Source organism: Corvus hawaiiensis, chromosome 10 (assembly GCF_020740725.1).
Source record: "Corvus hawaiiensis isolate bCorHaw1 chromosome 10, bCorHaw1.pri.cur, whole genome shotgun sequence".
NCBI lineage: Eukaryota > Metazoa > Chordata > Aves > Passeriformes > Corvidae > Corvus > Corvus hawaiiensis.
The window spans coordinates 22,674,260-22,699,382 of record NC_063222.1 but is presented as its reverse complement, the minus strand read 5'-3'; the positions used below and the strand labels follow the sequence as shown (position 1 = coordinate 22,699,382).

The window sequence follows — 25,123 nt, the reverse complement described above, 5'->3', positions numbered from 1 at the left end:
TCTTTTTTCTAAAATAAAAGCTTGGACAGCTGCTAATTGCTGCAGTTTCCAAAATACTTGTTTTCCCTTAATTTCTGGGGAAAAGTAGGGAAGAAGTTTTATCTGAAATGCAGTTTGTATGGACATTCTAAACTTAACAATGAAAAGAAGAATCAGGAAACTTTGTAAGTTGTCTGCTATGTGAGGTCTGGCAATCAGAGAATAGAATAAGCACTTGGCTAATTAACAGAGACCATGTTTCTTAAGGTGTTTTGTGTAAAGGGATTATATCTTCATATTAGTTGCAGGTTTCAAAAGAGAGCTACATAAGCAGTCTGCAAATAATAATTTTATATGCCTGTCTGTGAGATTCTGGTTGAAACACCAAATTAACACGAAGAAGCTAATTTAAATATTTGGATTAATTAAGCAAAGAGGAACTCAAACAGTTCTGAGACCTTGACATATTTAATTCAAATCTTTTTTATATAACTAATTAGTGTCCACATTAACAAGAGGGAAGTACTGCCAAGTTATATTTTTGTCTACTGTTATTTTGTGAGGAAAATGATGGTTAATTCGCTTGCTCAGTTGGTGAATCACCATTTGTTGGCAGAGTGTCATTGGTAAATTGGGTTTGTTCAAGGCTGGGATTCATTCTCTCTAAATAAGGCCATTAATGATTTTTTCTATAATGGACATGTCACAAAGGAAAAAAAAATATTATGAAACATAAATTCATTGCTGTTGTCTTTTAACTGATTGTGTGACCATCAGACTCCAGGTCTGCTGTTACTGCTGAGCCCAACAAAACTTACTGCTCCTGTCTCCCAAGGAAAAGAGTGATTTACAGCTATTGATGAACGAGTTGATCAGTAAAAATGACTGTGCCAAGTATTTTTCCATGCTATTTATCAGTATTTGTTTCCACTAATGGAGTAAAAGGCATAAAACATCTCTGCATTTAAAGGTGATGTTATGGACAGAAAGCTCTTTTTTCTTTATTAAGTAGAACCAAAGATAAGCTTCTCCATAGATGTTACTATCATTATTTCTTGATCTTTTTTCAAAAAAAACCCTTACATTAATGTTAGCATTGATTCTCTTCTTTCAATTTCTATGTGTTTCTCATTTATTTTTTTATACTTTCATCATTAATAGTGGATTTCTTAGTGCTGTATATCAGTAGTTGTGAGTGAGAAAAAACATGATTATTTGAGTTGCTTGTTCTATGCCTTATAACAGAAGATTTTTGCTTCCCCGTGAGTTTCCAGTCTTTACCTATTATCACTTTTAGCATTATATTTGATTGCTGGTGTTCCTTTTTGTATTTGTGTTGCGAACAAAAGAAAATCTCTTGAGAATCAGAAGTTTATGCTGTGAACTTCTGTCTCAGGAATTCCTAAGGATTCCTAATCCGAATGATGCTGTTAATATAGACAATACTTCATTGCAAACTCTATTAAATTATTAAGATGCTGCTTCTCTAGTGGGAAAAGTTTCATTTAATGGTGGATTTGATTTGCAGGAGGGTTTTTTTTTACATCTTCTAACCACGTCTTTCTTTTGATAAAGTGCTGCTTTGTCCACTGTTACATATATTTTTCATCCTTCTTCCAAATTGAGTAATTTTAATAGATAAATGCTGATTCAGACAGTGAGTAATTTAAACCTACTCATATATTCTGATGTTAGGAAAATACTGTTGCTGTTAAATGTGGGGAAAAGGGTTTGTTAGCAAGGCATAATGCAATAATGAACCAGTTTTCCAGCTGTGATCTTACTGGAGATCTGGTACAGTTCCTTTGTTCCTGATGACTCCAGCTTTCTGCTTCCATGTCCTTCCCTGTATTTACAACATAGATTTCTAACAGAGGTGTAAATGATGTATATTTTCAGAAAGGTTTTCATGTTTTGAAATTTAAATATCTCTTTGATAGCTATTGTGAATGAAACTGAATAAATCTGAGCATTTTATTGCCTTTAAGTGTAATGCTGGAGTAGGGAAGTAATTCCTTTTCTGCTGCAAAAATGGGGTTTGGTTCAAGGTTTCTATTGTCCAATCTAGTTAATACTGTCTCATATAATGAGCTGTTCTACATAAGGGAATTGGTTTTTTCCTTCCAGACACTAGCCAGATGAAAGTATTAGAAAAACTAACTTCACTTCTGTCTAAATATTCCTTCGTTTAATTTCATCTTGATTATTTCTCTCCAGAACTGACTTTTCATGATGATAGAAAGATGTTTTCTTAGCAATAGAAAAGCTTTCATGTAGAGAGTTTAAAAGTAAAATTTAGTTCTTCCAAAAGAAGATAGATTGAGAACTCTGGACATTTTAAATTTTCTACATAAACACAAATCATTGTTTCTTGCTGTTTCTCTCATCATTATTAACTATGTTGCTGACTGAAATTAAATTGACTCAATAGCTATAAGCTGTACTACACAAATGGCCCATGGGAAAGAAATGCACATGCAAAAATTAGGTGTATGGCAAAATAACCAGAAAGAAAGAAAGCACCTTTAAATCAGAATTAAGACACTAGTATAAAATGAAATGAGGCTTAAGTCAGGTTATGTTGTTTGGCTCACAACAGCTGCAGCCATGGGCTTTACTATAGCATGTCACAGAAAAAAAATCATAATTTTGTGCAGCACAACTCACTCTTTAGTTTGCAGATCCATGTTGGGAAAGAAAGCACCTGGGTAATGAAAAGCAGACTATTAGTTTGTCATAAATAAAAATGTGACCTATTTTCAGTAATGCAGTATATATTTAACCTTGCCAAAAGTATCAGTATGGCCTTTCTGAGCGTGCTAAACCTCATATCCTCCAAAGGGGAAGGTTTGAAGTGCTCTTTAGCACAGTACTACTCCCTCTGTCTCAGTGTGCCTTGGAGCTGTGGTGGATTATTCTTTGGAAAAGCATGAAGATATTTATTTTTAAATGATGTACCTCTCCTTTCTGGTGTAAAATTGTGAGCTGTTTCATAGAGTACTGAGCAGGTCACATACTGAGAAGTCAGAGGAGTGGGAAAAGCTGCAGATTTGTAGAAACCAGGGAAGGTGTGGGGTTTGTTTTTTGTTTGGGTGGGTTTTTTTGGTTGGTTTTTCGGGCTTTTTGGTTTGGTTTGGTTTGGTTTTTAAGCTATTTCTCCCAGGAACAGTAAAAGTATCTCTGTAGGATGGTAAGCCACTAACTGAGGTGAAAATGTTGAGCTGAGCCCCAGTGGGTGCAGTCTGGAATTCCTGCTCGTGCTGAGCGATTTTGAGGTTAGAAGTTCTCTTTCAACATAGACCCTTGCCATGCTTGGAGGACTCTTACCTGTCTTGTAGGGTTCAGGTTTAGAAATCACCCCAAAATTATGATGATTGGCATATTTTTGTTACATAAATTTGTCACCCGTTTAATTTCAATGTTGTCGCAGTAACAGTTCTTACATGTGAAAACAAAAGCTGGATTGCTTTAAGGCTGTTAATTGAATTTCTGTGTCTCTTGTTTAGGCATACCTATATAATAAATATTAAGATTTGAGAAGGAAAAAAAAAGGAAAAAAAAAAAAGCCAAAAAAATCCCCAAACAAACACCTGACCTGGTTAATGTCAGTTATCAGAAGGAAAAAAAAAACCCCTCAAAATTTTAACTTAGACATATTTATTGGCAAGAACTTAGTAATGAATTTCTTTGATGAATTCACTGAAACCAGGTGTGAGGAAAATCATTCCAAATCCATTTAAAACTGTGATAGTTTGAATAATCACAAGCATAAACTTGAACTGTTCTGGGGTTTGCCTGGTTTGTTCATTCTTCATCTCTTTACCCCAAGCATAGTGTGGTGATGGTGTCTCATCCAGTGTAAAAAAAGAGACTGAACCGAGCTAGAAGGGGGATTATTGGGACACCATAAACTGGGAATGTGAAATTTCAAAAGTAATTTCAAGCCAATTGAATATATGTGAAAAAAATATGTATTTTTCAAATTATTCCTGAGGTTTTAATTAATTTAATGTAATTAATTGTCATGTAGTTGAGATGCATTTTTATTTATTGAGACAAAAAGCCACAATTCCCACAATTCCTGTCTTGAAGTGCACACAGAATGGGACCTCACTGAATATAACAGAGAAAAATTTTGCAGCAGATAGTCTCAGATGTCAGGAAAAGCCAAAATGCAAGAAATAGTTTTCTTGGAGGTTCTGCAAAAAGCTTCCTTTCAGCAGCTAAAAGGTCATAAAGCTCCAACTTTTGTCTCTTGACAGAGCATTGAAAGGGATTTCAAAACCTGTTTTGTAGCCTTCTATTTTAACACTTTAAATGCTTAAGTTTCCCTTCAAGAGGAGCCTTAAAACATTTAGGAGAGCTGCTGACTTCTTTACTTTCTGTCATGTCATCCTTGTCTCAATTAGATATGTTACTGAATAATTACTTGAAAAAGGATCAGTGTTCTACTGTCCATAGGTAATTTGGCACTAGAAGGGAGACTTATAAAAACAAACACCCCCTAAAAAAATCAAATTGGAAAATAGCTTCCTCTCAGTTTGAACATGGTTCATTTTTTATTCTAACATGAGGATGATCACTTTTCATTTTAGTTGTAAATATTTTTAAAAAGCTGCACATCCAGTTCTAATTTATTGCTATTTAAATTTTTTTTAAAGGCTTTTGAGCACTCCTAGGAAGCCACTGTGTTTTGTGTCTGAATGGAAAGGAAAAACAATATTTAGTGTTAAGGTTAATAAACAACTCGTGGGTTTGTGTGAATAGAGATGTAGGTGGTCTTCCTGATGTTTCATACATTAGCAGTGTTGTGACAGGCAAGGAAGAGATTTGCAACAATTCTGGCTAACTAAAAGTTTGGAGATCACCTACTAATTTTGCAGTTTGAAATCCAAAAATATGTCCAAACATTTGTGGAATAAACCCTTAGTTTATTCACATTTTCTACTACTGGTAGTTAAGTAATAAATATCTGTTCTGAAATGTGAGTAATACTCAAAAAGCTTTTGGTCATTTAGCTTTTAGTTTTAAAGTTTCTCTCCTGAAATGGACAAGTGACCAGTATACTTTTAAAATCCTGTAAGTTTAGCAAGTTTTTGTGTCAGGCTTCTATCAAAAAAAATTACAGAGGTTAAAAATCAGTAGAAAAGGAGGAATTTAGGCTACTAGGCAACATAAAAAAATAGTACAGAAATACTTCAAGTTGTTTTTTCCTTTCAAATTGGACTAGAATGAGGGGAACGGCTGTTTATGGTCATTTTAACTATATAAACGTAAATCTATAGTCTACTAATTAATAACTTACGGGCAAAAGAGAAATTAATGTTATATGGAATAGGCTGACATGATAGCTGGTGTACACGAACTCCATAGTACTATGATATTTTAAATTTCTGTGTCTCATGCTAGTTACAAGACATCTTATTTGCTTTTAAATTCATTATTTGTAAAAAACTTGTCTCGTATGCTGTATTTTATTTCTTGCATTTTTTCTGTTGCATTTGGCTGCTTGTCAAGGTTTGTGTAATGATTAGATTTTTATCTGAGACAAGTAGCAGTCGTTATTTGCAGCTGTCAGTCAAAATATTTCATTAACTCCAAACACCACAAAAGCATCATAAATCTTATTTACAAAATATGTTCAAGTAAGCTTGTAAAACATTTGCCTGCTAAAAACAGCTAGAATGGAACTGAATGCTCAGAATCGAGGGTGCTTTGAAACCAATTATATTGGAGTACATATTTCTTTGGGGCTCTGGGGAATTGGGGGAGGGGGCAAAAAAAATCATGTTAAATCTTTTTCTCCCTGTAAATTAATGGATCATTGTTATAATTGAAACAAACGTGTAGTTTTCTTGGTTTGACTTTGTTTTTTGGTTGTTTTTTTCTATAAAAGGAAATGAGAATTTTATTTTACAGATGCCAAATAGGAGGTGTGATGAGGTAGGATGTACAAACAAATGAATATGCAAAGCACCTTTGATGACACAAAAAGAAGACTTACAAGGGCTTCAAGCAATCGTTTGATTCAACTCCTTGCTCTGCTGCAAAAATGAGTTTCTCTGATGTGTTTCAGCTTCTAGTCTACAAGATTATAAAACTTTCTCAGATGATCTGTGCCTGACTTCTATCACAGTAATTTGGAACAATTTTTATCATTTATTGAAGTCACCACAGTTAAAGAGTAATGTTTTTTTTTCCCTTTCTTGCATGGGTGATCTTTATTCTTTTTTGCAACCACCATTTTACGTATTGAACAAAAGCTATCATTATACACAAAAGAAAATTACACACTTTGTACACTGAATATCAGCTTCAGAGAATTGGTACATTTTCCTCAAAGTTAATGTGAAATTTGGTGTTTGAAATTAACTGATGTGTCTCAGACAAGCAAGGGAAGTGACTTTTGGATTAGTTTTTACCACGACTGACGTTTTTCAGATTAACTAATAGGAAATCATAAAAATTAGAGAAGACAATGTAGGTAACTCTCTCAGTCTTGCTAAGTAAATATTATGTTTTTAAATATTGTAAGTATACCACACACAGCATCTGTAATTGCAAGTTACTAAAGAGCTATGGCATCCTGTCAGTGAAATGAAGAAAAAGCTTAAATGAATTGTGCTGTAAAGTCTCAGTATCCCATAAGAACAGAGCCCAGGGTATCCAAAGTGAACTGAAATGTGGAGGCCAGGGGTGTTCTAGAAGCTAAAAGTGAGATAACATTGAATTAACATTACAAAGGAGAATTGCAATGACCTCTGTAACTGTAGATTGATTAATAGTGATAATAACTCAAGATAAAATGAAATTATAATTGATTTTAAAAGGATTTAGAAGGAGGGTAATTAATGCCAGTAAGATTTTTTTCACAGATGACGTCTCTGTGTCACGAAAATTCTTTTTAGTCTTTTGAAGGAATCCTGTGTTTATTCTGTAAAGGTAGCAGCACAGACTTTAATGTAACATCTTCTGTGGTACTCTGGAAATCACAGTAAAAACAGCGGTTTAGGATAATTATTAATCATGTATTTCTAGTTTACACAAACTGACTGATAAATCTTCAGAGGTGTTACATGTCAATGGAGAACTGTCTTGGAATGGAGCTTTTCCTACCAACATTTTTCAGACAGAACCACTAAATTCAGTGGTAGTCAACACCTTCATTATTTATTGGATAGAAACCTGCTACTCACATGAAAACAATTGATCTCAGTATAAAAATATTCCCCCTTTTTGAAAGAAAAGTATAAAGTAGACAATATAAATGTTGTGTTTGGCTTCAGACCCACAACTCTGAATTGTGGCAGAAAGGATGTTATTAAATATATCTGAGTTCTTACTTGTGAATTCTGATATAAATGCCAACCAGACCAACAACCAGGACAATGCAAATCATGTTCTGGAACTTCCAGGCTGTTTATAATTTGAAAATTCCTCTGTGTGTGTGTGTCTGTTTGTGCAAATACACACTTGATTTTGTACCTACAAATAAAACTGGTAAGCTTAGGAAAACTATTCCTATCCATACAATCATTTGTATATACAATTATAGCAGCGAGGCCAGAGATACAAACTGTGGCAGGTGTAATGCACGGAGAAGGATTTAATATTGAGAAAAATGAGTTCATGTTTATGGAATTCAGTAGCTTTAGTCCATTAAAATATATTGGATTGTGAAGGAAATTTTTTCCACATTGCTGACTAGAACCTGCACCTTTGAAAATTCATGTAGATGCTGTATTATTTAGTATTCTCAGAAAAATATATATGTAGCATTCACTATTCTTCCTTACCAGAGTAAATAGCTTTAGATTGCACTTTGCTGGATTTGTCAATTTGTTTTCTCAATTTGTGCAGTGAAAACATTTCTTCCTTACAGACTGTGTGTGCATTGTTTCAGGAAGTTAGATTTATTGCATCAAAATTAACTTCTAAAGATCAGACTTTGAGGATTAAACCTGAAATATAATGTTCTAGGTACTTTTCTTAGATTATATTGTGCAGTAATTAGAAGCTATCAGTTTTCTGTATTATAGAACTCTGCTAATCAGTTCTGAAATAAAATACATTGTCAGCCTTTCTGTGATTTGCTTGCTTGCTATGAAAAAGCTGTGACATATCCCTGAAACCTTGTTAATGAAACTCCACATTTTATTAACAAAATTTAAATGTGTTTTTAGTCCTGTAGTACTTGACAGTACATAGAAATAACAATATCCCTATTCAATGCTATACTTAGGTTTTGGAAATATCTCAGATAATAATCTTAATTTTCAAGGTGCAAACAAACACATCATTTAGATGTATGATGAGTTTTGGGTAATAGCTGGCTGCTGTGTGTTTCATTGAAGATCTTTTCAAAGTTCCTTGGACTAGATCAGATTCATGTGTCTGGTTAAAATTACATGTTATTCAGTTAATTGTAGTTCTTCTCCCAAGACTTAATATTTTATAGTTCTTGAAACCAAGTTCAAGTGAACTTCTGTGAAGTTCTTCTATGAAACCAGAAAGAAAAAGTCATTTGACCATATGGCTTTTCCCTTCTCTAGCTTTTTCTCTTCTCCTTTTCTCACTGCTATTTTTTTTTCCTGTACAGAGGCAACACCAAGGACAGTTTCTCATGGTTTAAGTAGATAAAAGTTGGAAGAATCCAGTCAGGAAAAGAGTATTACAGTACCCCACTGCTGTAAAAATAAAATCATTTGACATCTTTTGGATCATTTAATTTATCTTGCAGTGGAGCCTGGAGACCTGTATTTGTGGTGCTGACACACTTTAATAAATCTGCTTTGTGATTATCTTTCTGAAAAATTCAATTTCTACATATACTCGATATCTTAAGTGCAAGTACTGTTATTATACCATTTGTTCAATTCCCACTGAAGTCCAGAAGAGGATTTTTATATGGAAAGTATGATGGTAGTTTATTGACCTTCATGGTCTGTGTGGAGTGGTGGGAGTGTCTTTCCTTCAAAGAATGAAAAATAGGTTTTGTGTGTGGCTTGAAGGGGGTGATTTGTTCATGCATCATTGCAATTGAGAAGTTTCAGTGTCAGACCACAGGTTTCAGGACAAGGTAAAGCTTTGTCAGCAGTAAATTTCTTCAGCCTTGTTCCAGGCTGGTGCCATGAGGCAAGATCAGCCATAGTTTACCCATGTGTCAAGAGAGTTCTTCCAAGAATTATGTCTGATTTTCGGTGTTCTGTGCCAAAAAAAAGCTTCTTCATGTGTGTCTATTGTGATTAAACTTACTCCAGTCTTTGATTACAGTAATAAAGCCAGAGATTTTGATGGCCAATTTCTCCCCCACTTCAAAAACCTGACTGTTGGATTGGCTATACCATGGTTGTTTATATATACGTGTCCCCTCTCACCTGGATAATGTGGTGTTGTGGGTCTGTCCTGCCTCTGTGTGCATTGTAGAGGTGTGCAGGATGATTCAGTGGGATTTTAGGGTTCTTACAAGAGCTGATATAGTATTGGATATTGGGAATGTGTGTGGAGGAGCAGGGAATATGTGGCATGTAATATGTTCACTTGCAGGACATGGAGAAATGATTTTCTTTGTTATTTCGTAGTGAAACCCTTGAGTTTATGTTGTGCTCATAAACAGCAGATTGAAGATCTCAGCACAGTGAAAGAAAGCCCTGCATGGGGAAGGGGCGGCAGAAGGCTGACCTCAGCAGAGTTGATGCATCTGCATTTGTGGGTCAGCTTTGTGATAAAGCTCATCAGGGTGTCTTTACTGAGCTGATTCGCACGTTGGCAAGTGGTGGTGTGTTTGGGAAGTAGTGCTAGCAAACATTTCTGCTAGAAGTGCCACAGATCCTGAGTTCTGTGTAGCTCAGGAAGTGTGACATGGAATGCTGATAGTAGGTGGGAAATGTAAATTAGAGTAGTTACAAGCTGTAGTATCCATATTACACCCAACTGTGGGCCTAATTTCTAACATTAGGTGCTGCAATACAATTGCAAATTTTGCTCTTTGTGTGGTGTGGTTTGGGTTTGTTTTGTTTTCCAGAAGCAGGCTGGAGTTCTGGGGTGGTTTGAGCCATGTGGTTCCCTGAGTGGGAGCCACTGCTCCTGCTCTTGCAGGCATGTGCTGTGTGTAGTGAGGGGATAGTGTTGGTCATTAAAAACCCCATAAATTTACTTTCATGGTTTGCTTTACCAGGTGAGCCTTAATTCACTGTTGTTGGAAGGATGTCATGGAAGCTTTCTCTCCAAATTTTTTCTCTTTGTGCTATTGTATTGAAAACCAGTGAGGAGTGTGTTGCTGCATATTCATTTGGCATCCAACCTCCCACTGACTGACCTGTTTGGGATACTCATGAGATCCTGAAATATAACTCTTCAAAGAATAGAGTGAGTGTATCTGTCCCCTTCAGAGTGAAGAGACATCTTTCTTCTTTTTTTTTCCTGTGGGGTATGGAGAAGCAAGGCTGTAATCTCACTGGCATAAATTATTTATTATCCACTTGGAGGGTTTGAATGATGCATCCCAAAAATGAGTAACATGGCAGAGCCTGATCATCACAAAGTTAGACTGCACCAAAATAGGTTTGCAGTCTTTCTGACTCTATGTGTTACAGAATGAGAATGCCTTCAGGCGTTCAAAATGCTTTACAAGCCGCAGCTTGGAGTACAAAATATCAGCCTTTTGAAAATGAGGCCTTGTTGTCAAATCCTAATCATTTTACCTACTTAAGCAGTGTTTTTATATTAGCAACAAATCACAGCACAAAACATTTGGCAAGTCATGCAGTTCTTGTCAAGTCCCAGATCATTAGTGTTTTATAGTAAACCAAATTAATTTGCATTTTATCAAACCTGGGTTTCACAGTATCTCAGTTATATGTGTGACAAGTAACACTGACCAGTTTTCCTGCTGCTGAATTAACAGCAAGAAAAACCTTGAGCACCATTAAGTCCAGGAGAGTTCTACTTTTTACATTATCAAAAAACAGAATGAGTGCGTCCTTTAATTACAAATCCAACCATTCCATGCTCAAAAATTGCTTATATTCAAAATTTGAAAATACAAGCTCTAAAGGAAAAAAGCATCCAAAGTTTTCAGTGTGTTCAGAGTTGGCTGTGGAGAAATACAGTATTTTCTGGGTTGTCCATCGTAACAGAATACAATTTTAAGCAGTTTTCTGAAATTTACCATCAATAAACATAACTCACTCAATAGTGAGGCTGAGCCTGTGGTCGTGGAAATTCAGTCTTTTAAGTCACTTTACCCACCGTGTTGGAGAGTTTGCCTTTACCTCTGCTGATGAAAAAAATATGGAAGAAGTTCTAATGCAGTATTTTCTGGGGTAAGTGCATACTTTGGAGAAACACAGCTACCAAAGGTGTGTGCAAGTTTCTCAATTAATTTTTTTAAACCTTATAACTCTGTATTTTTAAGGTACTTGGAGCTGCTGATGGCGTTCCAGTTGCAGTCTTGCCACTTATATAATTCATGCTGTGTAATTTTAGCTTAAAATATTTGATTGCTCTGAAATTCTCTTATCAAATGGGAACATACCTGCTTGATTTTTACCTTCCTTAAAAAGCCATTAAAATTCCTAGCAGTTTATACTGGGTGTTGGCAACATCTGACTCAATGAGGCATGGGACTTCAATTTGGGTATAGGAAGGATAAATGTAATCCAGAATCATATAGCAAGCATCAGGAATCAGAGAGAGACTGTCAGTAGATAAAGTTAAATGTAGAAAAAGTGCAGGATGGAAAATTAAATTTACACTATATAATTTTTTACTACCTTGCTTTTGTATTTCTTGCCAGTTTGATGTAAATTTTGCATCTAAAACGTGATTTAGTCCCATGAAGTACCATTTATTACAAAGATCTTACACTGATGGTCATATTTTTTTAAAAAATAAGACAATTATTTAAAAGTATGCAAATGCTGCTTAACAGAAACCAAAGCCTTGAACAAGAATTACAGGATTAAGTTTGTCTCATGTTTTCTAGCTGTAAATTAAATAAAAAATAATTCCAGTTTGCAAAGTAGTGCAACATACAATGATATATTTAAATTTTTTGCTCCAAGCATAGATATTTATCCATGGTTTGTTTTATAACCGCTGGTATTGTAATTTGCCTTTTTTTTTTAGGAAGCCGCCATTAAAATGCAAAAATTTCTTCACGCAATTTTGAAAGGTACAACTGGAGTTTTATTTTTTGCAGCTTGTGTTGCTTAGGTAAACTGACTTTTCCTCAGTTCAGTAGAAATCTGAATACAACATCAGAACTGGTTCTTGGCTAATCTTGGTTTGACCTGACCTTTTGAAAGTATTCTGTTTTTCATCATTTTCTGTTTCTTCTTCTCCTCTGGGTGAAAAAGGCCTTCTCTGTCATGCGGAATACCTGCAGGCTTTTTCAAAGAACAATTATTTTAAAGCCATGTGGTTTATCTCTGAGGCAGTTTTTTCTTGTAAAAAATACCTTCCTGCACAGCCTAAAAAACTGTTTACTCTTGGAATTTCCAGGTGTGGTGCTTTTGTGTAAGAAAACACAGAGTGCTTTGGAAGTGGGGGAATATTAAGTGTCTAATGGTGATCCCTGGGGTTGTAGTGATCTGTTTGAGAATCACCTGCCCTGTCACGAATATCAGAGGGATTCAGATGATGCCGAATTCTTTGTCCCTGATGACTTTAAATATAATTCTTGAGGGAGTTGTTTTTCCCTGGTGACAAGTTCCTCTCAGAGGAACATGTGTGTGTGCAAGGAACATCTCTCACTTTACTATGTTCAATGCTGAAGAACCCAAACTAGGAGCAATTTCTGGGAGTTAAACTTCTCTTTTCTGTGACTGATTTGCAGTGCTACAGAATTTCACCACAGCATTCGTGTTGCCCTTAAAGATCATTAAATAATGTTCAGATTTTAGGTATTTTCAGTAAAGCTTCATACTTGTTTAAATGAAAATATGTATAAGCAGGAAGGAAAAATTGCTAAGAAACTAAGGAGCCAACATTTTACTCATTTTAAATTAATTATTTTAATCTAAATATAACATTAATTAAATGCAGCAAGGTTTAGTCACTCTACCTCATAGGATTTCTTGGTGTAGTTTTAATCAGGTAATCAAATGATTGCATTGTATAAATAGGCAAATACATCACATTAGTGGTGGGTAACATTCAGGCTATTTAAACCACAACAACTCTCCATCTATAGAATATTAATTATCACCAGCACATTTAGATTTTCCTTTCTTATGTAGAGAAAGAATGAATATAATTTAGAATTATATTTATGCACATACTTGAATCATGTCAGTTTGGTAAGGTTCAAAATTGGGGAAATGTTGTGCATTTAATTTTTATGTAGTTGTTTTGCTTTATGATGTTGGGTAAGGCAGAAATATTAGGTACCTTGCTTGCCTTTAGTTGATTTGAAAGCACTTTGAGGTCTACAGGGCAAAATGCCTTATTAAATCTCCCTAATAATTTTATGAAGAGCTGATTTGCATTAGTAGGAATATATATAATCAATCAATAAAGACAGAGCAGAACAGGATGTTTATAGCCAAACCTGTAGTCAGCTGGAAGAAAACAGAGAAGTATGCTTGCATAGAATTAATGCAATTCCTAGGAACTCCATGATTTTTTTTCAATAGCCTTTTGCAGTCATCCAATAATATTTTTTAAGAACCATCAAGCCCTCTGCCTCTAATGATCTGTTTGCTGGAGTGTCGCAGGTGTTTCTAGATGAGAGACACAGACCTGTGAGTCCTTTGCTGTGCAGCTTCTCTGGCCTTTACTACCTGTTGCTGTTGATTTACATGTTTACAGTAATAAAGATGCTAATCTCTTGCCTTCTGCATTTTTACAAGGTCTGTGGTGAATTTAATAAATTCTGTAGCTCTTTCTTTAGACAATTTTACTTCATCTGGATGGTCTCTTACACTTCAGGTCATTAATTGCACCAGTCCCTGACACAGGTGGTGATTCAGCTCAGAAATAGAGATTGATTATTCATGTAGAATAAGCTTCCTTGTTGTAGTTCTGAAGCTGGGATCACTGACATACTGTAAGAATAACTGGTCATTCTTTACTTGCCCTGTTGAAAGCTCTTAAGACGTTTTAATCCATTTTCAAAAGGTGGTAATGTTTTAAGTTAAGCTGGAGTCAAGTAAAGAAAATTAGTAACCAGAACCAACTAATAAGATCTGCAGTGAAGTACCACTTGATTATACTTTAGATGTGTCAGATCTATTTTAGAACATTAACTCAAATGAAATGTATTTAATTGGCCATATGGTACTCTTCATTTCCTCAAATTTGTAACTTAAACCTGTAAGATGGTGCTAAAACCCAAAATGAGCTCCAGAGAAATAAAATCATGTGAATATGAATAGCCTGTGAATCCTTGCACTGACACGAAGCACTCCTTGATTACTGGCTCACAGTGGCTTGGTTTGTTTCCAGTGAGAAGTCTTGACTGACACAGTGGAGCTCAGCCTGAGCAGCTGAGTGCTCTAAATGCCAGTCTGTGTTTTTCCTGTAAGGCTAACCAGCTGAAGAAATATAGTTTGGCCACTCTACAACAGGGAGTTAGCTGTGTGTTGCTAATAGTTTATCCCAGATACATTTTCAAAGATTTTTTTAAAATTAATTTTATTAATTTTATTAATTGCAGAACATTGTTATTCTTTAAGTCCATTAGTCTGGGGAAACACTTCATTTGTTTAATGAATGCAAAACAACTTTGCAGTTGTTACCAAGGAGTTGAAGAATGCTGGTCTTGTAGAGTCTGCATAACAATAAAAACAGATTGGAAGAGCACAGCATCTTGCATGTAAAGCATTCTCCCATATTAGTGCTGGGTTAAATATTTATTGTTGAACTTGTCATTATCAGAGACTTGTGTGTCAGAACTGTGAAAGTGAAATAAAACAGTTAAACTCTTAAAATGCTGTACTATTGAATTGAACATTGCTATCGTAAAAATATTAATCCTTTACCATCAAGGATAGTGATATAAAACCCCCAAAATACCATATTTTATAGTCCTCTTAACCAAAGCTGTAAACATTTCATATGTGAACTTCACACATAAGAAAAAATAAATTTCATTGTTGCTGTAGGAAGACATCTCTTCAGCTCCTGATAGGCTGGTAGGAGTGGGGGTTGGTGGATATTCAGAATTAACTGTCAAAAGCTGTATTTCACAATTTCACATCAATCAGTGAGCCTTTAAACATTAAAGGAAGAACAGGCTACTCATCATTTATGAAACTTGACCAGCTGTGGTGGTGGGCAGTATGAAATGAGGAGAGTCTGATCTCTGCTGCAGTGTAGAGCACTGGGTGATCCTTAAATGCCTTATAATTCCTGGAAGGAGCAGTGGATCTTGTACACAGATATATGCATAAAATCATAAACATGGCTTTTTGTGTGGATGTGTGCTATGCAGTGGGTTCGAGTGGGAGAGACTGTAGGAGATGCAAGTGTGGTTATTAAAAGCATCTTTTCCAATGACTTTGTTGTTTGCTCTTCTGCTATTTCTGTTAGAACTTTTTGGACAGACCTTAAACAACTGTGAATGTATGTAAGAATGGCAGGAGCAGAAATGCTTAACAGACTAAAAAAAGGAGTAATACAACCACCTTTCAAAATTACTTATGAAATGGAAGCTATTTCTTGAAGGTATTTTAAAATAATTTTCTGCAAGACTCTGCAGCCTTTATTTAAACTGTGTAATATGCAATTGCATTCTTCATAGCACTGAAATGAACTGTTAAGCAATAATTATGCTAATTTTGAATTGGGAAGATACCAAGGTTTGTCTCTGTCTAACATCTTCCTGATAACCTCGGAGACTTTAATATACAGAATTTGCTGTATTTTTGTGTTAAAGTAGAACCAATCTTAAGCTATTCTTTTAGAAAGCCTGTAATTCTGTAAGTAGAGGTGAGGAAGTTATACTATGTAAACTGTTAGCTGAATGCAAATAGTCTCCAGTACTTCAACTTCCTAATATTCCTGAAAAGAAACCTAAGTATCTTATTTGCTATAATAGATGTTGAAAGCCTTTTTGCCTACTGTTTATTAAGTGTTTAATTACCTGATAGATTTAAAAGCTACACAAGTATGTAGCACTCAGTCTGGGCTTGATTTCCAGTTTCTGTATTTATTACAGTTCTGTTGCTAAGATTTCACCATTAAATACTTACGTGAATGAAATACAAAGATTTCACTGACTAGAATTGTTTTCAGCAACTTACACAGAAAATTTGTATTGTGTATCTTTTAGCCTTTGCATTCTGTTTTTCTCTTAAGCCCTACTTTGCAGTTGTGGGGAATTCTTTACATTGCCAGCATTTCACAGACAAATCATAGATTAAATATGATAATCTCATGCAGCTTTTTGTTGTGGCAGAGCATGCTATTAACTGAATAAAAAATTGATTCCTTAGTAGCCATTAAAGATCTCAAAATCTTCCCAATGGTACCATGATGCCTTCTAATCTCCTGGCCTGCATGGGACATTCCATGTGCCTTGATTCTTCTCTTGCCTTTCCTGCCATCTAAATTAAATACGACTTTTTTTGTCCTCTGAAAGACTCAGTCATGTTGCAGCAAAACTTCATTCTCTGCTACGTTCAAGATGCTTCAACCCAAAGAATGCTGTTTAAATGAGATATTGCTTTAAGTCTTTAAGAGTCTGACTGCAAATAATTAAGTAGAAGTTCGATTTGTGTTTGTTTTTTCAGAGCCAGGGCTTCAACTGTGTGGAAAAGACTAGATGTCCAGGATCCAATGTGAGTTCTGTGCAGATACAGGGAGATTCGGATTATTTCATCAACCATCTCGGAGTACCTGCCACGCAGTTTTCCTATGAGGACATCAAAGCATCAGAGGTAGCTATGACTAGAAATGGAAAAACTGAAAATAGCAGAAAGATAGAATTATGTTTTCTCAGGCTGTATCCTGTTGTAGTGGAAATTTATCTCCTCTAAGTACATTTTTTAGGTCTTCAGAGGGTTACCACAGAGCTTCAAAGTGACTGGTTTTGTAGGGATATGGTATTCAAAGAAACAGATAAAAATTGGAGGATGTTATGTTAAAAGTGTTAATATTGCTGATAGTTTTATAGGCTACATGTTGTCTAACCCAACTTTTCCGACTGTTTTCAACATAGAGGAAACAGGTATTGATGTGTATTTTTTTACTGCACAGTAGGATGTGACAATCTTCAAAATGAATTCTATATCCATTTGCATACCACGAGAAAAATGTGATTCTCTAGTATAACATTGGTGGTAAAGATCTGTATGCTTGATTGGAGTGTTCCAGACACCACGTTCTTTTTCAGTCCATCAGCCTCTGCAAGGTAAGTGGAAGGAAGAAGCATTTTATGCTGTTTGGAGTTCAGGTTGGAATTGGACACAAATAAATTGTTAGGAGAGTTTGTCCTTCCTCCACCTTAACTGCTCTAGGTTATTTGCAGCTGGACAACTCAAACTTACCCCCTGTTGGTCATCTGAGGATCAGGAAGCCTGGCAATATTAGTTATTTCAAGATACAACAGGCATGAGAAGAGCTGCAAGTTTTCATGTAAACGAAATGATGCACTGACTTCATATTCTTCTCAATTATCTTCTTTATTCGCTTCACTCTGCTCATCTCCTGTGTACACTTCTTTCCAAGTTGAGGAACAAAGCTGAGGCTGGATTGAGCTGGAATGTTTCCTGACACTGCATGCTAATATGCTTCTCTTTCACATATGCAAAACAAAGCAGAGATGTGCCAAATACTGAGCATTGCTGTCGCGTTGTTGTGTAGATTAAAATAGATTAAGTCAAGAATTTATATAAATAAGGAGACTTCTGTTTCTAAACATCATGGCACCTATTAGGCAAAGTTTTCTATTTCAGATTAAACACAAGGCAGAATGCTGTAAGGAAAATCTGAAGGCAGAAGATGTGTGAGTGCAGTGGTTCTGACAGGCTTGTGGTCCAGAGGAATTTTTGTTGTCACTTAGCAGCTATTCCACATAGTTTTCATTCAAGATCTGTGTATATACAATCTATGGAGCATGAGATAGACTCTGCAAAGTTCAGTATCTCAAAATAGTAAGTATTTCCCGGCAATATTTACAATATGAACACTGAAGGTTCCCTTGGCTATTGTCTACTTCAATCCAAAGTTATTCTTCGTGTTCAGTTAACCTTGTAAATGTGCATTTTTGTCTCTCAGAATGACTCATCGATGTAATTAAAATCATAATAGAAAATATTTCCATATTTGCTTAAACATGACACTGTAAATTTGGTTCTTTGTTAAAAATTCAGCTTTTGTCCTTCTTGAAAAATCATTTCCTAGGAATAAACTTGGTAAGTGTAATCTGCAGTCTTTAAGTAGACATACTGCACTTCTCAGACTGTAGGAGACCTTGGCCCCCTGAGATCTGTTTTATGTGAGAAATAAATCTGCTTGGCAAAATGTGTAAATTTCTCTTGGCAAGAGGGTGGAATTTTTCCCTGAAACTGAAGTTACACAGAATGATTAAATTTGGATTATTTGCTGTATCTTTGTTATTTATTGTATGGGTTGTTAACAGTCCTTCAGAAGAAAGGCTCATTGTCTCTCCTATGTTCTATCAGACAAGCAATCTGTTTATCCTTTACTGTTTATTGCCATTGTTTATTATAGATTCTGTTTACTGACAGATATTATAAGGCAGATAAATTACTGTGTGTTTGCAGCCATATTAATAAACACTGTAGGAATTTCTGTTCGGCAGGTTAGGGGCTGATAAAAATCTGCTGGTTTGCAGGGAGAGATTTTTCCTTGTTTGCTTCGATCCAGCTTTTTAAACTATGCCTCAGCTTTGTCAGCTTCATTGCAAAACAAGATTTGGGAAAACAAGTTTCAGAAATGGACTGTTCTGACATGATTTGTAGGCTATCATTTTGCCAGGTCGGTTTCCTCTTCTCTCTGTTTCACTGCTGTGACCTACTCAGGAATCACTCTTCCTTTGGAATATACATTAGTTGTTTATTTTATCCACCTGTCAGCTTGCATGCAGTGTCAGGTAAAACCGATGCTATTCCACAGCTGAAAAAATCCCTGGTTTAGAGTTAAAAAGACCAGGACCTGTGCTTGTATTCTGCCTACAGAGCCACAGCTCCAGGTCAGCTTTAGAAATGCATTTCTTACACAGTCGGTGCAATGCCAGTCCACAGAGAGAAGGTCATAAAAGCTTTTCATTGACAGGAACCTGAGGAGTAAATACAAGGAAATAAAAGTTGTAAGAGGAAACATTCAGGCCAGAAGAGTAAGTAAAACTGTCTGGCTTGGAATTACGTAATACAGTGAACCACAGCCTCGGGGAGGTTAAATCTGCCTGGCAAATGCCCGTGGTCAGGTCTGTGAGCCAGTAAAATGCGTTCTGAGACTTCAGCCACTGCTGTAAAAATGCACTGGGTGAAATGCAGCTCATTTATTCACTGGCAGGAAATATGCAGCATTTTAGTCTTAAAGTAAGTAAACTTGGAAGAGTTTCTCTAGTGGTTAAAAAACCGTAATACTGGTCCAATTTCTAAGGTTTCTCTTGCAGTTGCTGAAGAAAGCCTTCCTCTCCTCTTTACCTCTGGTGCACTGGCTTTGCCGTCATAGAAGGGTCACATTCTGATTTGTAATGTGTTAGGAGACAAGCTGATCAGATTTTCCTAATACCTGCTGATTATTTTGCTTTCAGGAGGAGTTAACACTATTTGAGATAATGATTAGTGTGTATCCAGGTCACTGTATAGAGTCTCCAGAGAGAGACCTAAATGTTGATTTCAAATCAGAGTTTCTCTGCTACTGAAAGCCATGATTAGTCTATTAGTCCTCACCACAGCAGAGAATAGTATTGGAAACATACTCAGTTATCTTTACAGCACCAAGGAAGAGTAGCATAAACTAAGAGAGCTGTTAAATCAAAGACTTGCCTTAGTCACTCTCTGTACTGTATAAAAGCTGGATGTCAGTCAAATTACATGATTGTATGAGCATTGGTATGTCAGAAAAAACAACATGGAGCAGGTGATTAAATTCTCTTTTTTGTCCCCATGTGTGGACTGTTTCTGTGCTCTTGAAAATATTAGTCCTGTTTGTAGAACAATGTATTTTCAAACACAAAAAATGGTGTAACAGGTATAACACATACATGTCCTCCATAATTATAGACAATACATGCATATAACAGACTGAAGTATCTGTTCATCACAACTCTGCTTAGTGTCTTACATATAAATTCCTCACCTGTGGTGTTTTGACTTTGTAAACAAAATAATGTTATTTATGTGACTGAAACTCAGCTCTTGGTTACCTGACTGTAAATTAAGAGTAACTCTGAAAACACTAGATATGGTGGTGTATGATCTTTGAAACTTAACCTTTGCAACAATAAAAGGTTCATTATTCAGATCTGCAGCTGTAGCAACAGAAAATGCTTTTAGTCACAGTGAAGGCTCGCTTGCTAACTCCTATGAAATTTCTTACAGTGGAGACATGAATGGAAAAGAAACATGAATCCAGGTCTTGAAGTGTTTGGCATAAATCCTTCCTTTCATTTTTACACTGCATTTATTATATAAAACCAGCATGGCCTGGAAATCTTTGTGTTGTTTCCTGTCTGTAGCTATAGATTTATATAGTTTTATCTGTTGGACAGACTCAGTATGGCAGAAGTTGATCCATAACTCCTCTTTTACCCTCCATCTCTTTCTCTTACTTCTCTCCTCTTTTTCTTTAAGCTTTGCCTTGTTTTTCTTTTTGTATGAGCATCATCTCTGTAATTTTTTATGTTTAATTCAGTTTAATTTTCTGTGTATAATTTTCTTCTTGATGGAGCACCTTAAAGAATAGTTTGCTCTGCTGGATTCACCATTCAGATGGCCTTTTTTCTTTCATGAAAGAGGACAGAGAAAAGTAGCTTTTAAAAGATCTGTGTAGTACTGGGCTTCTTCCCTGAAGGGAAAAACACCAACCCCCTAGTTACAAGTCAATTTATTTTGATTACATCTTTCATAGCACAGTTTATAGTGTAGCTGCTGAAGTCCTGGAGCACAAGTAACCAGAGACTGAGAAAAAGAGCCTTGCTGTGGCTGCCTAATGTTTGGGTAGAGAAAATATAAATTGGGTTTTTCCATGGTTTCAGTCAGAGATTTGATTATTTCTTCAGCATTGTAACTCAAACATCATCGAGCTGTTCAGCATTTTGAGCTCCATCAAACTTCAAACTTCAGCTGGTACAGGTGTATTTTGAGTTTTTTTCAAGATGGAAATCAATTGACTGTTACCATCCATTTCTGTGTCATTGCCGTGAACAGTTTCATGAGGAATCTGGTTTTTTAAATTATAGTTGGATGACTTCCTATGTTATCTGCATATTATTCATCCTTCTCAGTGCATCCTATTATAGAATGATTCCTGTCTGATAAGACAGAATCTTAAATCCCCTTTGTGATAATGTGATAGGTTGCATCAACATTAGCATTATCATTTTGCTTGGGAAAAAAAATTGCTGCACATGCACATTATTAAAAAGCAAAACCAACTTTTTTTTTTGTTATTTATTGATGGACACATAATCATCATGAAACATTTTGTAGCAGGTGTCCACGTTTGGGTATGCAGGACTCACAGAACATTTACTTTCACACCTAGATCATAAAAGTTGTTTTCCGTATCTTCACTCAAACTTAAGTTCAGGCAAGGAGTATAAAAATTACCTGTCACATTATTCACAGGCTAGACCAAGGCAGTGTAATACCATGGACCACTAAGCTAATTTAGAAGAAAAATGAAAAGAGGTTTCTTTATAGAAGGCATTTGTATGTAATATATGTAGAAGAGTTTAGAATTTTGACAGTTTGAGATTGTATCCTCTTTAGAGAGAATGCATAATGATTTTTATTTCTGTTGAAATATGCATAACTTTCTGAAGGTAACTTTCAACTTTCATTAGGGCCCTTAAAAGTGATTTTCACCCACACTAGTGTAAAACAGAGGGCACTAAATCTTAACTCTTCAGTGAATGTGGCTTCTCAGTTGTTCTTACCATCAGCCTCTACATCCTCCTTCCCACCCCATCCTGACCTCTTTTATTCGTTTTTATCACTCTGTGGGCAAACTTACTGCAGTTTCTTGATTTCAATATTTACATTCTTAGACTGACACATCAGGCACTTCTCTCAAAAGAAATTAAAAGCTTTCCAAGATTTCTTTGTTGCGAGAAAAGAAACAGAGGAACTGTCCTTGATGGAGAGGACTTAGGGTCTAGTTTACAAAAAAATAACTCTCGTGTAGCAAGCTGCTTTTGTCTCTTTGATGTGCTTATGTTGTTGTAGAGGGAGGGCTTAGGCAGCTTGGAGTGTCTTTCAGTGTATCTGCCCTGTATCTGTTCTAAAGTGAATGGGAAACTGTATTTGAACCCCAAACACATTTTATTTTAAATGCATCTGTATATATAATCAACGTGGCTTTGGGGAAGGGAGCGAAGTCTGTGGAGTAGTTTCAACTCCACAGGTACAACCTCGTACCTGTGTGTGCACAGAGAAAGCAAACCTGAGTAGTCTGACCTGCAGTATTCTTTATTGAGAGCTGCTGGGTTTGTATCAGTAATGTAATCACTGGTCAAACAGTTCAGTGCTTCAAGTCAATCCACTTTCATGTTCTGAAGTTCTGGATCTCCATATTCTTAGTGCAGTTATCTCACTTTCTTGCATCACAGCATTAATCTTGTTGTTACTCCATATCCAGGTCATTTTCTCCTTTACTTCTGGTGTGTCCTTTCCAGCCAGGAAAGAGTTAGTATGGCCATGTACATAGTCCTGAGATTTCTGACTGACTGCTTGGATTATCTACAGCTGACCAGGCCCTTCTGGTAAATGTTCTGCTGTTTATTTTATGTTATTAATGTCCTCCTTGATTAAGTGTTACCCAATACCAATTAATTTATCAGAGCCAAGTATACTTACCAGGAAATTCCATTAGAAGCATCACAGCATCATTTTCTTAGAGGGATCAGGGCATATTGTATGCAAAGACACGATGTGCTTAATTCAGCCATAGCTGCTCAGCAGAGAACTTCGGGGCCTGTGGCATTCGTGTGAATGTCCTTGGAAAAGATTTAGCACTGGTTGTCTGAGTCTGTAATTCCAGGGAGATTCTTACCCCAGACAGAAGCCGCGTTTCTCCTTTTGCATCTATGCTAGTAGGGAATTTGCATAATAGCAGTGTGTTTCTATGATGATCTGCAATTTGATAGCTTTTCCCTCTGAAAATAAAGCTCTGCATGGCTCCCCTCATTCCCTGTTTTACTTCTCTTTTCTCTCTGGTACATGTTAAATTTTTTCAGGAAATAACACAGCTGGTAGTTGCCCATGGGGAGTTACTGGAGATGTTTCATGCCTGTATGAAATAATCAAAGTACCATTGTGCTTAGTATACCAGAAAGTCTTAGCAAAGGAGCAAACGTGTATCAGCCTCAGGACAGTTGCTTGGGAATCCAGGATTCCCTTTTCCGAACTGCCTCTGGAGAGTTTGATGCTGTTGCACTTGCTGCTGAGAGAGTTTATTAACTGTGTAGTAGAACTTCATGGGAAACAAGGTGTAGCAGTGGGAGTCAGTTGTGTCAGGGTGAAGAGAGAGGTTTCATTTGTGCTTGTAAAAGCAGTGAACTGCCAGCGTGTAAGAAGGAATAGTTCCAGGAGTCCTCAGCAGGTTGCCTTGGGACTACCTGTGAAGTCCAAACCACAGCTGCCTTTCTGACTTAGGGTCTATGCTGTCTTTATAATAGCTGTGCTTTTCTTCATTCATACTGATTTTTTCCTGACCAATGTGTTTTCTCTGTCTCTAGCATAAATTAGTGTTTTTTAATTTCTCAGTTCAGTCAGGGGTTAGTGTAGTACTCACCAATAATTCATTAATCCATTAGTCCATCTGTTCATTTGGGCGCTAATTGAGTTGAATTTGGTAGTGAGAGCATGGTGAAATTGTTAAGGTTAATGACTTGGTGTTTTACAAGACAAAATGCGTTTGATGTTCAATTGATTGCTTGAGTTGTTTTATTGAATAATATGAATATTTAGCTACCTAATTTCATGGAAGAGCATCTTTGTTATTGCACTAATGCTAGTGAAACTGATGACGTCCTCATCAGTTTGGATACATTACTCTGCTCCAAAAAAATCTGTCTGGCCTCACAAATCCTAGTGCTTTGATGTACCAAACATCACACAGTGCATCCAGAAGGGAAAATTTCTTTATGTAAACTTGCCTTATAGTATCAAAATCACACAGCTTCTTTAGCATTCATTCACACTGCATGAGTACATGTTTCTGTAAGCTCTGTCCTTGCAGATTCTCTCAGAGGCTCCTCAGTGTCTTGGAATTGACTGAGGATTGTTGGAAGTCAAGGGAAGAAAGCCTGGGAATTAACAGGATCAATGGGATATTGGAAAATGTGAAAAATTTGTTTAGACACGAATTAATTGCTTCTCTTTGAAGCATCTAGTTACTGAAAATCCGTATTATGTAAGGACAGATGTCACTGAATTATCTGTTCTCCCTGGAGAATTTAATAGCCTGTTGCATTCATGGTAATGTTTTACCACTGTACTTCTGAGTGGCTAAATTCAACTGACCAACTGAAAATCTTCTGGTAGAATATCTGGAATAAGTATCAAATCTTGTTTTGTGTTAGTAGATATTAGTAGTGTGACACTCAGTTTTGTCTTTTAATACTTGGGGGGAAAAAGTCAAGATGACTGGACAATCAAAGAGCTGTGGTTTGAGTCAACGATGCATTCTCTCTGATAAAATTTGCAATATTTGAGATATCTTATTCTGTCCATTAAAAAACTGGTTATTAAGGCTTTGATAAATAAATATTGTTTGAAGACATTATTATTCTTAGCAAAAGACAATTTTCATTCCTACTGCAAGGTCGTGAGCCTCCCACCTACACAGCATCTGTCCAGTGTCTAGCATCAGATCTTTTCTTTCAGTGTAATAAGTATCTATTTGAGCACTGAAAATAAAATCTGGAAATAGGAAGCATTGAATCAGGAAATAAAAGCACTGTGATTGATAATATTTGTGATTGTGAAAGACCTTGTCACTGGGA

The 25,123-nt window shown here is 36.1% G+C and overlaps 1 protein-coding gene across 7 annotated transcripts in view; it reads left to right on the top strand.

The window, feature by feature from the left end:
- The window catches only part of NAALADL2 (N-acetylated alpha-linked acidic dipeptidase like 2), a 421,863-nt gene that overhangs the window by 328,229 nt on the left and 68,511 nt on the right, over window positions 1–25,123 (top strand). For all 7 annotated transcript variants that reach the window (XM_048314549.1, XM_048314548.1, XM_048314546.1 and 4 more), the window contains one exon: window positions 16,716–16,862. In XM_048314549.1, coding sequence (XP_048170506.1) covers window positions 16,716–16,862 — 147 coding nt within the window. The remainder of the gene's footprint in view (window positions 1–16,715; window positions 16,863–25,123) is intronic.